The sequence below is a fragment of the Lethenteron reissneri genome, chromosome 14 (assembly GCF_015708825.2).
Source record: "Lethenteron reissneri isolate LAM-NWPU_2019-01 chromosome 14, ASM1570882v1, whole genome shotgun sequence".
Classification (NCBI taxonomy): Eukaryota; Metazoa; Chordata; class Hyperoartia; order Petromyzontiformes; family Petromyzontidae; genus Lethenteron; species Lethenteron reissneri.
This window is the reverse complement of record NC_083792.1, coordinates 5,973,143-5,987,028: the sequence shown is the minus strand read 5'-3', so window position 1 is coordinate 5,987,028 and position 13,886 is coordinate 5,973,143. Positions and strand designations below refer to the sequence as shown.

Here is a 13,886-nt window from a genome sequence, read left to right as displayed (position 1 = left end):
GCAGGGGGGGGGGGGGTGTAGTTAGAATGCGATGGGGGTGCAGGTGGGTTTGTAAGTGGGATGTAACGGGAGTTGAACCGTGGTGCTGTGAGCTGAGTGGGGGGTTTCTCCAGCTCCCCCGTCGCTCCCCCCCCCCCCCCGCCGCACGGCCGGACGTCCCCCCGTGCTTCACCTGCACTGATTGGGCTCGTTAATGAATTAATTAATCCGATCTGCGTTCGGTCGGTGGGGCCCCTTTATTGTGGCGCGTCTAGCAGGCGCTTCGGAATTCCGTGGCCCTTTCATTCCAGGGTCCCCTGGCTTTTTACGAAATTGTGAATCCTTCCCTGATCCGTAGAGCTTAACCCCCCCCCCCGGCCCCCAGTAAATCCGCTCCCCCCCCCCCTCGCGGGTGAGGGGACTGGCTTATCTTGCACTGTACAGTGGCACAACCGCCGCGACGCCCATTTCCCGCTGCCACCCGCCCCGAACCCGCCGCTCGCGCTTTAAGTCCGGGATTCGTAACCAATAACACGCCTCGGCCCTGCTAAATTAGCACACTCGGTGAGCGGGCGAGCGAGTGGACGGGCGAGCGGGCGGGTGGGCGATCAGGCGAGTGAGCGGGCAACTCGAGTTTTGAGGCACGAGGCCCATGGCTGCTTGTCACGCGACGGCAAACAATCGCGCCGGCGATCGTCGCGGGACGAGTGGTCCCGTGATCGGCGCTGGAATATGGCGGTGCCCGCTGGTGCCGAGCGGGCTGGGGCTTAGGGTTGCCACCTGTGAGGTGCAAGACAACCGGGACGTACCACCGGGCATCGGAAGGAGGAGGAGAATATCTTACAATTTTCTTGAGTGGTGCAGCATTGTTATGACGGTCCTGCGGACGCTTACAAATTTCACACGACAGCTGCTAACTTGACGAGAGAATGACCCCCCAGGGAAGTGACGACGGGGGGAGGAGGGTGGGCAACGCTCACGGGGACGATGCAGAGGGCGCCGCGGTGGTCACCACCTTTGCCCCCCACCTCGTTGGGAACTTCGTTGCAACACCGATGATGGCCTGTACCTTCAACATCTCCCTCCCTCCAGAATGTAAAACTGCTCCCGTGTCTCCTCGTCTTCATGCCGGCTTTACAGATGACCCTAACAATTACCGCCCTATCTCAATCAACTCATCAAGGTGTTTGATCGTAAAATCAAAGATCCTAAAATCACAAATGTCATCTCAGAACATGGCTTATTCCATCCCACGCAATCTGGCTTTTGAAACAAATGTACAGGACAGGCTCTGCAGTACCCAGTGCTCTTGACTCTATCTTCAACAGTCTTGAGCCTGGTCATCCTTGCACCATCCTGTCCCTCGACCTGTCTACAGCATCGTGCTGGAATGTTGCAAAGGCTAAAATGTCTGAACTTATTCGGATTGTGCAACCAGCTGGATTTGCAACTACTTATCCGACCGATGTCACATTGCCTCCGTCAGTAATGCATCATCTTACAGAACCTACACGACCTGAGAGAAGTCCCTTCGAGCTCTGTGCTGGGCCCTGTCCCGGTTTCTCTGTACGTCAACAATCTGGGCCTCTCCAACCTGCACTCTGACATTCTTCTCTTTTGCTGAGGACACTGATGGTCTCTGGAAATTCCTTGGAGGAGCTAATACAGCATCTGCGAGAGGACTTGAAGGACCTCCGACTTCATGCCCTAAAAACCTATCCTCAACGCTTAAAAACAAAGTCACGTGATTCTCCAGCTGCCCTAAACCTGTCCCACCACCCGTGCACATTGTGGCTCTGGACTCACTCCTTCTTGAGCAGGTTGAGAACTTTATATATCTCGGCGTTATCATGGACCCAAGCGGCCTTTCAAGACCCACATTGCCCACATCGCCAACGAGATGAAAACCAACATTGGATCCCTTGAGAGAAACAAACGCCGTATTCCACCTCGAGTTCCAATATTTCATGAATTGTGAGACTGTCAGCTGCCTAGCTTTTCGTATTGAATTCCTGCAGTCACAAGATTTAACTGCCTGAGCTTTTGAATCTACCTTAACGCGTCTTATTCCATGATACCACTCCGTTCTCCATGTTGCCCTTAATGCCCCCTATATCAACTCAGATCTGTCCCACCTGGATATCCGGAGAGGACATCACTGGGCTGTCTTCATCCTCAAGTTCCTCCTCAACAAATCCACCCATTACTTAGAGGACCACTCAGTTCCTCTCACTCGTTCTCGTAGCCTCAAAGTACCTGCTCCACATTTCTGCTCGAATTCCATTTGCCAAAACTTAGTTTGCTCAAAAGTATTTCCGCGTTGCTGCTCCAAGTCGCCGCTCTTCCACAGCTTTGTTCCCTCCCTTGGCTCTCCCCCTCTTTGTTTCTCTGCGAGGCAAAGACTCAGGGCTGCCTTGCACCTAAACTGTCTTCTCGCACCTCTTGCTCCGCACACGTTTGCACTGTCTTTTGAGTCGCTTGTGTTTCGTTTGTGACCGTTGAACACCGCGTTTGATAGCCGTGCAATATTTCTTATGGACCCTGTACACTTGTTCCGTGCAATATTTTGATGTTTTTTTTTTACCTTTTGTTTGTATTGCTGCTGTGCTAAACGGAATCATCGGCGTAGCAAATAAAAATCGAACGTAAAAAAAAAAACGCATGCAGGCATTTGGCTGGATAATGGCTCGTTGGCGAACCTTACCGCTCTTCTGGAGCCGCGGATTTCTGACGCGCCTCATGTACAAGTCAACAGAGTGAGACGATTGCCCGCGTTCTGTTGCTTGGAATTTTCTCTCTTCGTCGACGTACGTTGAACTTCTTTCGCGCACCACCTTACGCAGACAAACCGTGCCAATCGAAGGTGCGGGGGAAGGAAAACAAGCTGAGCAGTTCTAGAGAAATTAGCTCTCAATTTAGATTCCGTGGCTTCCGAACACTGGGAGGGAGAGCGTTTTGCCGTGAAGATGAAGAAGGCTCACGAAATTATTTCCCTCCGGGACAGTGTTGGTGACGAACCCGGCGGCTGCTTGGTTCTGTTTGTGTGTGTGTGTGTTAGCACCGCCGCAAATGCCGTTTAGCAACAGTTCTGGTATAAGCAACGCATGCGTAGGGCAAATTTTGATACAACACACTGGATGTGGAGGTCTCTAGTGCCAGCAGCTGGCCGGAGCTGGCGCCCCGACACTCGTCCTGACTCACCCTGGCTCGCCCGGCCCATGCATCACCGGTTAGGGGTGAGGGTGAGAGATCCGGTTGAGAACGTTTGAGGCTCGGCGGGTGACATGCATGAGGTGAGGAGATCGGGGTTACAGTGAGGGGTCGGTGTTCGTGGCTATGTTGGTTAGCACAAAGCTACAACCGCAAGGGCAGCTTGAGAGAGTCACTTTATAATTGAAGGAAACTGAGCGCGCGTTTGTCAAGTGGTCGGGAAGGTTCAGATTGTATTTGAGAATTCGTGGATGTAGACGTTTGTGTTGGTTATTTTTTTGAAAGAGAGGCTCTTGATCTCAATTGGCTCTCTCCTGATTCTAAATGAAGGCCATCTGCGTGTGCACGATAAATTCACTTGATATTTATTTATTTTATCTTTTGTTCACAAATATTCCCAAATGCCAGTTCCTAGGGGGGGAACTAATATCGGGTTCCTGGGGGAACGAACCCCACGTGGTGTTGGGGCAGAACGCGCGTTCTCCGACGCCGGCCAACCGCCCCGAGCGTCCGGCCAAGACGCGGTTGCGATGCGCGCATCACAACCTTGCGCGTCACAACCTTCCGGGGTCACGGCGCACCCGTGGGACCGTCGCCCGCGCGACGACAACGCCGCCGCCGCCAGCGTAGCCATGGCGACTCATCCGCGCCGACCGCGTCGTCCCGGATGTCACGTTGCGCGATCCCAAACCTCGCGGGGCGGAAGGATCGCGCGGGCGCGGGACGTCGCCGCTTTGTCAACGGGACAAACGTTTTTCTTTTTTTGTAAAGACAGATTTCAGAAAACGAATAACAAGAAGGGGGGGGGAGAGGGGAAAAAAAAACATAACATCTGATAAAGAATTCCTGGCAGAAATTGATCGATATCTAATTGCAGGCCCCGGGCGGTTCGCGTGCCATAATGAGCTGACGGCGGCGGTGATGATAACGACGAGGGTGACAATATTTACGGCGTCAGCGCCGACGAAGCGCCGCGTTCTCCCACCGGCGCCACCGCTGCGCGGCCAATGACGGGAGCGTGCCGAGCGCAGGCTGGTGCACGAGCGCGATCGCGGGGGCCCGCTCGCGAGTTTTAATGCGGCTGGTGAGATGGGGGCCGCCCGCCAGCGGCCTCCAGATGTAATGTATTTTTCCCCGCATGCATACAAAGTTGCTGTTAATCACACGGGGGGTTGTTATGGAGATGCGCACATAGGTGTGCCGCTAAATGTCAGCTGCCAGTGTGAGTCGGCCGGGCACGGAACGGGGGAGCATTCACTCCTCCGCGCTCCTTTCTGGCCAAGTGCCGTGATCGAGTGGTGCCGTAATTAACCGTTACCCGCCGAACTCCGCAAATAGCGAAAAAAAAAATGTAAAAAGGGGAGAAGGGAAAAAAAAAGCGCCCAGTCTTGAAAATTAATTGAAAATTTTTCTCATTTTTTCCCGGTCACCGCTGATTTCTTTTCTTTACCGGCAGCGGCGTAAAAAAAAAAGAAGGTATAAATAACAAGCCCCCTGCAGTAACAGCAGCAGCAGCAGCACATTTTAATTGAGAATATTCAGAGAGCCTGCTAAGGGTAAAGGCGTCAGGCACACATGGCACAAAAGCAACCCGAAAATTCTCCTCCAAGTGGCTTTTATTCCACACGCACCATGCGGTCTCCCCAAGAGCAGCGCAGACAATGAGGCGAGTCGAGATCAGAGCAGCGTTATTAGCATGTGGACAGAAAGTGAGTGCTGTGTGCCTGTGTGTGCCTGTGTGTGTGTGTGTGCGAGCGTGTGTGTGTGGGTTGGGGGAGTGCGGAGCGGTGGCACAGTGGTTGGAGTGCTGCGCTACGAACCCGCTGACCCGAGTTCGGTTCCCGTTCACAGTCAACATCGATGACGCCTATCTGAACTGGTCCTGGGACTCCCCTAGGTCAACTCAGCCTAAAATGTGTACCTGGCACTGTGTGTGGAGAAAGCCAGGCATGGCTTTTGCCACCCACCCCCTTGTGTGCCGTGCTGGACTTTGTAGGTGCTCACTAACAGCACTTGCCCCAACAGCCTGTTCAGGCTATATGGGGAGTCTTTGTCTTCATATTGGCGTGTATAAGTGTATTGGTGAGTGTATTGGTGTGTGTATTGGTGTGTGTGAGTGAGGAGCGGTAGTGTAGCGGTTAGCGCGCTCTGCTCTGAACCCGGCGACCCGAGTTCGATTCCCGCTCACGGCCAACACCCTGTGACGATTATTTGAACCCGTCCCGGGCCTCCCCTAGGTCAACTAAGCCTCAAAATGAGTACCTGGTGCAGTGTATAAACATCAGTACTGAGGAGACAAAGGCGGCCAGGCGTGGTGCTGGCCACCCACCCCCTCGTGTACCGTGCCGGATTTCATAGGTGCTCGCTGAAAGCACTTGCCCCAACAGTCTGTTAAGGCTATATGGGAGATCTTTGTCTTTGTGTGTGTGTTGGCATGTGTGTGTGTCTGTTGGCGTGTGTATTGGCGTGTGTGTATGTGTGTATGTATTGGCGTGTGTGTTGGCGTGTGTGTATGTGTGTGTGTATGTGTGTGTGTTGGCGTGTGTGTATGTGTGTGTGAGCAGCGATACCCCAGGGCTATGAGCTCGCAGGTCGCTCCCTCGGCCTCGGAGCCCTCAGTTCTGAGCTCCCCGTTGCGCTCCCTCCTCATCTCCTCTTCTCCATGGGTCCCAGTGGGGGTCACAGGGACCGTGCCTGTGTGTCTATGTGTCTGTGTGTGTGTCTCTGTTTACATGTCTGCGTGGGGAGCAGCAGTGTAGTGGTTAGAGCTGCACTGCGCTTCGACCCCGAGTTCGATTCCCACTCACAACCAATAAGAGTGGAAAATATCTGAACCTATCCTGGGTCTCCCCTAGGGTCAACTCATTCTCAAATGAGTAACTGGTGTAGTGTATAAACATCAGCACTGGGGAGACAAAGGCGACCGGGCGTAGTGCTGGCAACCCACCCCCTCGTGTAATGTGCCGGCCTTCATAGGTGCTCGCTGTTGTGGGGGGGGATCTTTGTCTGTGTGTGTGTAGGGGGGTGCAACAATCGCCCAATTATCTAAATTATTTTATTCCTCTAAATTATTTTATTCCTCCTCTGCACATTTTTGCACGGACAGCGAGTGCTGGTGGTCACTGCTCACCCTCACGCTCGCTCGCCCTCATGCTCGCTCGCTCACCCTCACGCTCGCTCGCCAGCCCATTCCTCCACTCGTCCGCTCGCCCGCCCGGTACCCCCGCTCGCCCGCCGTCCGCTCGCTCGCCTGCCCGCGCTTTCATTGTCGCTGCCATTGCTCCGTTCACACTCGCCAGTCAGACGTGAGCGCTGGGATTCACTCTTTTGTTGTTTTTGTCGAGTGAAATGAGACGAGCCTTTTCCTCCCAAGTTCGTTGGGATTGTGCCACGAGCGTCGTGCCTTGAGACCGAGTGTCCACCGGCAGAGTCGAGTACAGCAGCAGGACGACCCACGGAAGCGCGTCTCGTAGAACTACTTTCGAAATCCTTAAAAGTGACCAAGTGTTATGCACGCACGATGGAGCCCTGCGCTTGTGCACATGCCCTGCTACAGATGCTGGCGGCATGGAAATCAAACCGACATCTCCAATTGTCAGAATACAATTTTTACCGAATCAACAAAAACTTAAATTAATGCGATGGTGTATTTTGTGCAGACATCGGTGATGGGCTAAGTCCATCAACTCATTGTACTTGAGAACCGGGTTATTCACCCTGATTCGAACCCAGGTTGCCAATGGTGAGGTGGATCAACAACAGGGCTGGACATGTTTATTTTTCAAAATTGTGATCGTGAATCCAACGTCTTCAATAAACTACTGCTGCATCACAAACGATAAAACATTTCAGACGGAGTAATTTGATTTGGGAATTCCAAAGCTACAATTTTGACTTGTGTACGTCGTGATGAACAGCACGCCCTTGCAGAGTAATCACATACTCGCTGCGTTGCTGTACGCAAGCCGAACTCACCCGAGTCCTCTTTCTCTCGGTGTGCCCTCGGGATTCCTTGTAACGGCCGATGGGGCTTTGAGGGGGCGCGGTTTTTGCCGATACAAATTAAATGTTTGAATATCTGACAAGCGAGAAGAACTGACTCCATGCCATGGTGTGCTGCTACTGTTCACACACAGCAGGAAGGCACCACTCCCATAATGCCTTGCATGCATGTCATGTGGCCATTACAATGGACGTGCGATGTTGTCAGCCTTACCTACACCAGATGCTCGACATTATTGTTTACATAATAATTTTAATCGGAAAAATCACATTTTTATCATTCATTAAATTGGCCAGTTATTCAGCTCTGTTGAATTGGTAGTCTAGACAAGGCTGAGAGCATTGCACATGCAGTGTGGTGGTCACATGTCATGCACGGAAGGCTCATGGATTGGAGTCGTGCCTTCCCGCCATCTCTGAGCAGTACACATTATTTACGCGTTATTACATCGCACGAGCTCGTGGTCTCGACCAGGCCGAGAGCAATGCGGCAGTCTCGATCGCACGCACGCACGCACGCACGCAAGGTGTATTGGATGGGAGTGTTGCCATCCTGTTCCCCGTGAGCAGCAGCAGCAGCAGCAGCAGCAGCACGGTTGCGTGATGTCGGCGGGTCTGCTGGCTTGCAGCCTGCGCGCCGTTGTGCCGAGCGTCCTCGGCGGTCGCGCAGCGTGCTGCTTGTGAATGATGAACGAGCTGCTGCTGGCAGCTCACCCGCACTATGACTCCTCTGCGGAATTCAAGTGCGCTCGGGGTCCCGTGTCTCTTTCATTCTGTGTCTCAACCACCTATGTGCAGATATTGATTTGGGGATTGGTGATAAATGATGCAAGCGATCTTTTGGAAACTCGAATTAAGGTTCATTGGCAGGAAAAGTATTTTTGATTAATTTATGAATGTCCCTCAATTAAGCATGTGTGGTATCGCATGAATGATAATATTGTTAGAGTTGTGTTTTTTGCCATCATCGCACCGGCATGCAGTGCAAGTCACGCTCGCTTGTTTCCACAATAATGTTGCTTTTAAGCCTCGGCCTTTCACATCATTTGAAATGGGAAGGTATTTTAAATCCAGCACCAAAATATGTACACATGCCAGTTTTATTTAATTGTATTTTAATCATAATTGATTCGTGGGTCAGATCGCTTAAGGAAAATATCGTGTGATACATCTTCCTCCACCCGACAGCCAATTAATAAAGTTGTCACGTGGTCAACAAACGCGTTAGTTTGTTTCCACTTCGACGGCTTCACTGGTTCTGGGAGCTGCCTGATGATGCTGGTTGTAATCTTCAGCGAAACATCAAACCCAGTTGTTACATGTTGTGTGGATGGCGCTCCAACATGACTGGAAGGGCTGCCTGAACAGGAATAAATTGGCACGTTTGGTCATCACGTGACAACTCTATTAATTGGCTGTGTCGGGTGGTGGAGGGCGTACGACAAAACATTTTACGATCTCACCCAAAAACCATAACGAATCGTAACATCGGTTTGCAAATCCTCCGCGTTAAATGTAATTCTTTTCACTGCAAAAGACGTTTCAAAATTCAAACATTTAGCGCCCGCCCTTCGCTCTGAACGCGATCGAGCGAGTCGCCAGCGCCCGTGCCAGTGATTGTCGGCGTGCGATCTAACATGTGCTGCGTTTGTTGCGGTTAAACCGTTGGTAATATCTGCGTTCGCGTTCATAGTTCTCGCGGTAATTTGACTCGCGCATTTTTGGTTGATAATAATTGACATTCATGAGGTGCATTTCATCCGTCGATCCCAGTGAGACAAGTTTCATCGTACATTTTGCAATAAAAGTACCACTGTCAAAATAAATCTCTCTTCAGTACAAAAATATCCACACCAGATGCAAATAAGTACGTGTAAAATAAATCCGTAATATATGTGAACATAATATATAAATATAATACATCTCATTCATCATTGACACTGCCTTCCCAAGCCAACATAATAATGAAGCGGTTCAGGCTGTGGCCCTTCCTTTGAGACTACGTGAGCCATGGAACCTCGCACCTCCATTGGCAGCGCCCTCGCTCGTCGGTAAAGAATAAATGTGAACGTTAAGCGGCTCACCACCCTCGTTACAGCTGCGTATGATTTGAGCATTTCAATCCATTTGCCCACACGGCCACGTCTCTGCGCGTATATCGGGAGCCGCACGCACGCACTCACGCAGGCGCGAGCTCGCGGGAACTGCGCACGTGAGCGGTCGTTAAGAGCTGTCCGATGAACAATCACGTGGCCGTGTTGACCCCAAATGCTTGACTCTCCGGTCAACGCACACATCCACGCACGCACGTACGCACGCACGCATGCACGTGCGCACACGCGCACCGGCTGCCTCTGCCGTGTTTTGACGGTGCTGGCCCTGTGGGTCTGCACTGGCTTAACCCTCGCAAAGCCCCCGTTGTGACGGCCAATCCCCAAATCTTCTCAAACTTGGCTTACGCCATTATTTGCAGCGTTGGCGGCCACCTTGCAATAGGGCCTAAACCGGATTTCTCACTCATCTCCGCAAATCTCTGGGCGAGCTAAGAACATTACAGGATTCGAGTAAGTGTGATATACTTTACATCTTTTTAAGCGCGAGTCAACTAACTGATATTCTGATTAAAGACCTGGCGATTACCCCAGCATTTAGCCAAAGCCGTTGTAAGGTTAAAACAGCTTTCATCCGTTAAGCTTTCTGAGCGTAGAAAGGAATCAAAGGACATCAGTCCTTTCAGCACATCAGCCACATTTTCGCTTCGCCTGCATTACAGGTGAAAGCCGACACATGCTAATATATTTATTTTGTACTCTACACCACGATGTCACACGCGGCGCTCCGGGAAACATGTAATTTCTCCTGTTCAGCTGGATAAGTCTTTGCAAAAAGCTCTTTATTTGAAGTGCAGTGTCCGTCCGCAAAGCGCGACGTGGTTTTGAAAAATGATCGGAGAGCAGTGAAAAACAATCCCATAATTAATTTCGCATCGGTCCGCCAGACACTCCGACCATGTTTATGCTCAGAAGAATAACCGCCGTGGCTCTGGAGAGATTTATTTTTTTTGCTCAACACACACACACACACCACAAAATGTTGAATTTTTCAAAATGTCATTTTTTTGGTTTGACGACAGCGGAGATTAAATCTGGATGGAGAGCGGTAGCAGTTCCACCTGTAAGCAGACAACCGGCCTTCTAATCTGCTTATTTTCCATTGCAGGTTTTCACCTTTATAGTGATAAGCCAGCAGCTGCTTGGCTTGGCATTTCAGTGAGCAGAGGAAATCGGGATGCAGCCGTTGTGCACGAGCTGGTTGAGAACACGCTGCCGAACACTCCGCATCCCACCCTGGCTGGTAGCTGTGCGACTCACGCACTCTTAATAGGTAAACACTCGTGCCATGCAGTGACACACACAGTGACACGCACGCACACATACACACACGCGTTAATTCTATAATGCGGTGTCAGTTCATTGAACACCATGTGCCCCAACTCGGTTTTCGAGCGTCTGTGCAAATGTGATGGTATTTTTGTTCAACAAAGCAAAGTCTGTGTGTTGTGAATCGCAGACACGTAACCAAAGTGAAATAAATTGAAAACGGTCGTTACAGGTGTCAGGCCAATGTGAGTCTATTGCTGGATAGAAACCTCCACCGTGCTAAATTTCGATTTAAAGCTTTCGTGACTGCAGGGATTCATCTTCTTGGTTCTTTCGGTAAAATCACGTAGAATGGAAATAATAAAATAATAAAAATGAAACATAATACGTGACTTTACCGAAAGAACCAAGAAGAAGACTCCACCGTGCTGTTTAGCCGTACGCTCCCATGCTTCGTCAGTGCGGTTTGGTTGAAGTAAAGGGCTAAGGCCGGACCGGTTCAGTTATCGCTCGACACTGATGCCAGCCGTGGCCGGGAGTTGAACTTGGATCGCCGAGTTCATAGTCCAGTGCGCTAACCACCACGCCGCTGCACCTCCCAACGTTTCGCTGCCGAGCCTCTAAATCTGCGTCTTTGTCGGCGTGAAAGTTGAACGGCGTCGCAGTCCCACTGGGCGCGAAGCTCCTTCCCGAGAGCTGCCGCGTCCAGTTGTCGGGAGCTGCTGTCATTTGGCCTGTGAGCGATTGCGAACTTTTCTCTCTGTCTCGCACGTGAACAACAGAGGCCCCCAGGTGAGGGCGGACCGTCGTGCTCGTCGCCGAGTCCGACGCGAGCCTCCCGCTCCGGTAATTGCAGAATTAATTAGCGAGGCCACCCAGATATCAGCGCACGCCGGAATCCCGGAATAATCCTCTGTTTGCCGCAGCGGAGCGACTGATCTTCACAGAGCCTCTTTCAGCCCGCAGAAGCCACACAAACTTCCATTTGTTTGCCGGGCCCTGCCACCGTTCCCCCCTCTGCGCCTTCTTTTCCATAAACCTTATTCCTATGTAAATACCCGGGCCTGCAGGGTACAATGAGGCCCGAGGCTGCCTTTGTGGGGCCCCGGCTAGCGGGGGCGATCGCCCCTGCATACGTTAGCGCCGTCACCTTTCATGATGTATCAGAATGCCGACCCCCGGTGCGGCGCGGCTGCCTTTGTGGTGCCGGCCACGTCCTCCCGAGCCGCCGCCGCCACCGCCGCCGCCCCCGTGCCGATGCGCTCGCCACCTGTCCTGGTTTTCTCCCAAATCGTCTTCGCTCTGCGCGAGGCTGTTAGGCTGCCCTGGGAAAGTCCGCAAAGTCTTCCCGGGATGACATCGAAATTCCCGGCTGCGAAATGACGATGTTGACGATGTTGACGATGGTCATGGTGATTCACCACACCAGATGGTCCGTGCACCTTGCACTTCCCCCCTCTTCCTGAATTGTGAGATCTTCTTTGAACTGACCGTGAGATACGTCCCGGTTTTTTTGCACCGGTTTTGGAACGAGGCAGCGCGACGCGCCGTGGCGAGAGCCCTGCCCGCCGCAGGCCTTCCCGCTCGCGCCCGTGCAGTCCGGCACTCACCGCAGCCCCCCACTCCCGCTCGCTTGTCCAGACACCGTTACGTGCCACACATGGACAGCTGCCACCGGGAGTCCCCTTGGATAGACTACAGCAGGGCAATGGAATGGTGGGAATGAGATGTGACGTGAGCGTTGTAAATATAAACCTTTATTTTGTATTCTATCACGGTTGCTGAGCACAGGTTCAGAGGTCCAAAACACCAAGCTGCCAGCAACAACCGGCACGGGCAGAGTTGTAATAGATACGGGTTAAACACATCTCTTTAACTGAGCAAGGCCATTATTGTGAGAGCTTCGGAATGAGAGGCGATGGCAGGGAATTCCAAAGCCGAGCGAGGGAAGGAGCAGAACAGAAGTGTTGTGACCTGCAGCGTGGTGAGTGGGTGGGTGGGTGGTTGAGTGAATGGGTGAGTGAGTGAGTGAGTGGCTGAGTGAGTGGCTGAGTCGGTGAATGTGTTGTTGTGACCTGCAAGCGTGGTGGTTGCACACGGCGTGGTGGATGGGACGAGATGGTCCGTGTCTAGTAGACCTCAACACGGGTGAGGGAATCATTGATTGATGTTCACAGAAACGGTAACCATGGTAGCAGTAGCGAAAGAAGAGTGAGAAGGAGGCGACTGGCCTACATGAGTTGCTGAGGCATCTATGCGCTCTATACAAGTAAATCCTACTTGTGCAAATCATATAAATTTAAATCCTATAAATGATCAGCAGTGGCCGGGGGTCGGTCGCGATGTCCATCAGCGGGCGGTCCCTCGTGGCGACGATCCCGGGACGAGGCTCGGGGTCCGCGGTGCGTGGCAAGGCCGGGCGAGGCCCCGCGGCTCCCGTGAGCCGGGTGATGTTGCTACGACGCGTAAATTCCAATCGCGTAATTTACGCGAGGTTTTCTTTCATTTGGACCACGACGCTGGCGCACGACTTTTCGAAGATACGTCACGCGATCCTTCACGTGCGCTGTGAAGCCGACGGTGGCGCGGAGTGCTCTAGGGTTTATAGACCGACAATAAATAAACACGCACGTAAGAAGGTAGACGAATAATCACAAGCGCCCGTCGTCGGAACGCGTTCAACGTCGCCGTTCATCGCTCGTGTAGTCGCATCTCAGCTCTTCCACGAACAGAGCCGAGCCCTCTGCCCACCACTTCCAGGTGTCTGCCACCCTACTCTCCCAGTGCTCGTGAAGCCGCCGCAGGACTAAAACACCCGAACTCCCACCGCCTCCTCCGAACGAATTCACGACCGCCGTAGAAGTGTTCCGGCGAGGAGCCCGCTCGGCAAGGAGCCGGGGAAACGGAAATATCACGGGAAGCTGGCACCAGCGCCGCGACCGTCGCCAGCGCCGCCACCGGACCGGACTCTCGGCTCGGTCGGAGAGGGGAGCGCGGCGAGGAGAGGCCATCGCTCTGGAACGTTCCTCCGACTCGCTGGGGCGAGTGGAGCAGAGCGAGAGGGGCGGCCCTGTCCTGCATCAGCGAGTCGAGTCCCTGACGCCCAGCGTGGCAGCACCTGAACGCCGAGACAATTGCGCCGTAGCGAGAGGCATTCTGGATGTGGTGTTCCGGACGCAGAGAGATTTTCCGGGTCGCTGCCCAGGACTGACCTCAGCTGATATCGTATTTTCCGACGGCATAGTCGTTGTGGCAAGCAATGGGAACGAATCGCAGGAGACGATCTAAGACCGTATCCAGTGGACAGAGCAGTGC

At 52.7% G+C, this 13,886-nt stretch overlaps 1 protein-coding gene across 3 annotated transcripts in view; it reads left to right on the top strand.

The window, feature by feature from the left end:
• LOC133342296 (uncharacterized) overlaps positions 1-13,886 on the top strand; it is a 150,418-nt gene that overhangs the window by 66,139 nt on the left and 70,393 nt on the right. Inside the window, exon 3 of one of the 3 annotated variants that reach the window (XM_061551373.1) lies at positions 10,411-10,575. The exons of the other annotated variants lie outside the window; for them this stretch is intronic. Coding sequence (XP_061407357.1) covers positions 10,411-10,575 — 165 coding nt within the window. The remainder of the gene's footprint in view (positions 1-10,410; positions 10,576-13,886) is intronic. 3 annotated transcript variants of the gene reach the window in all.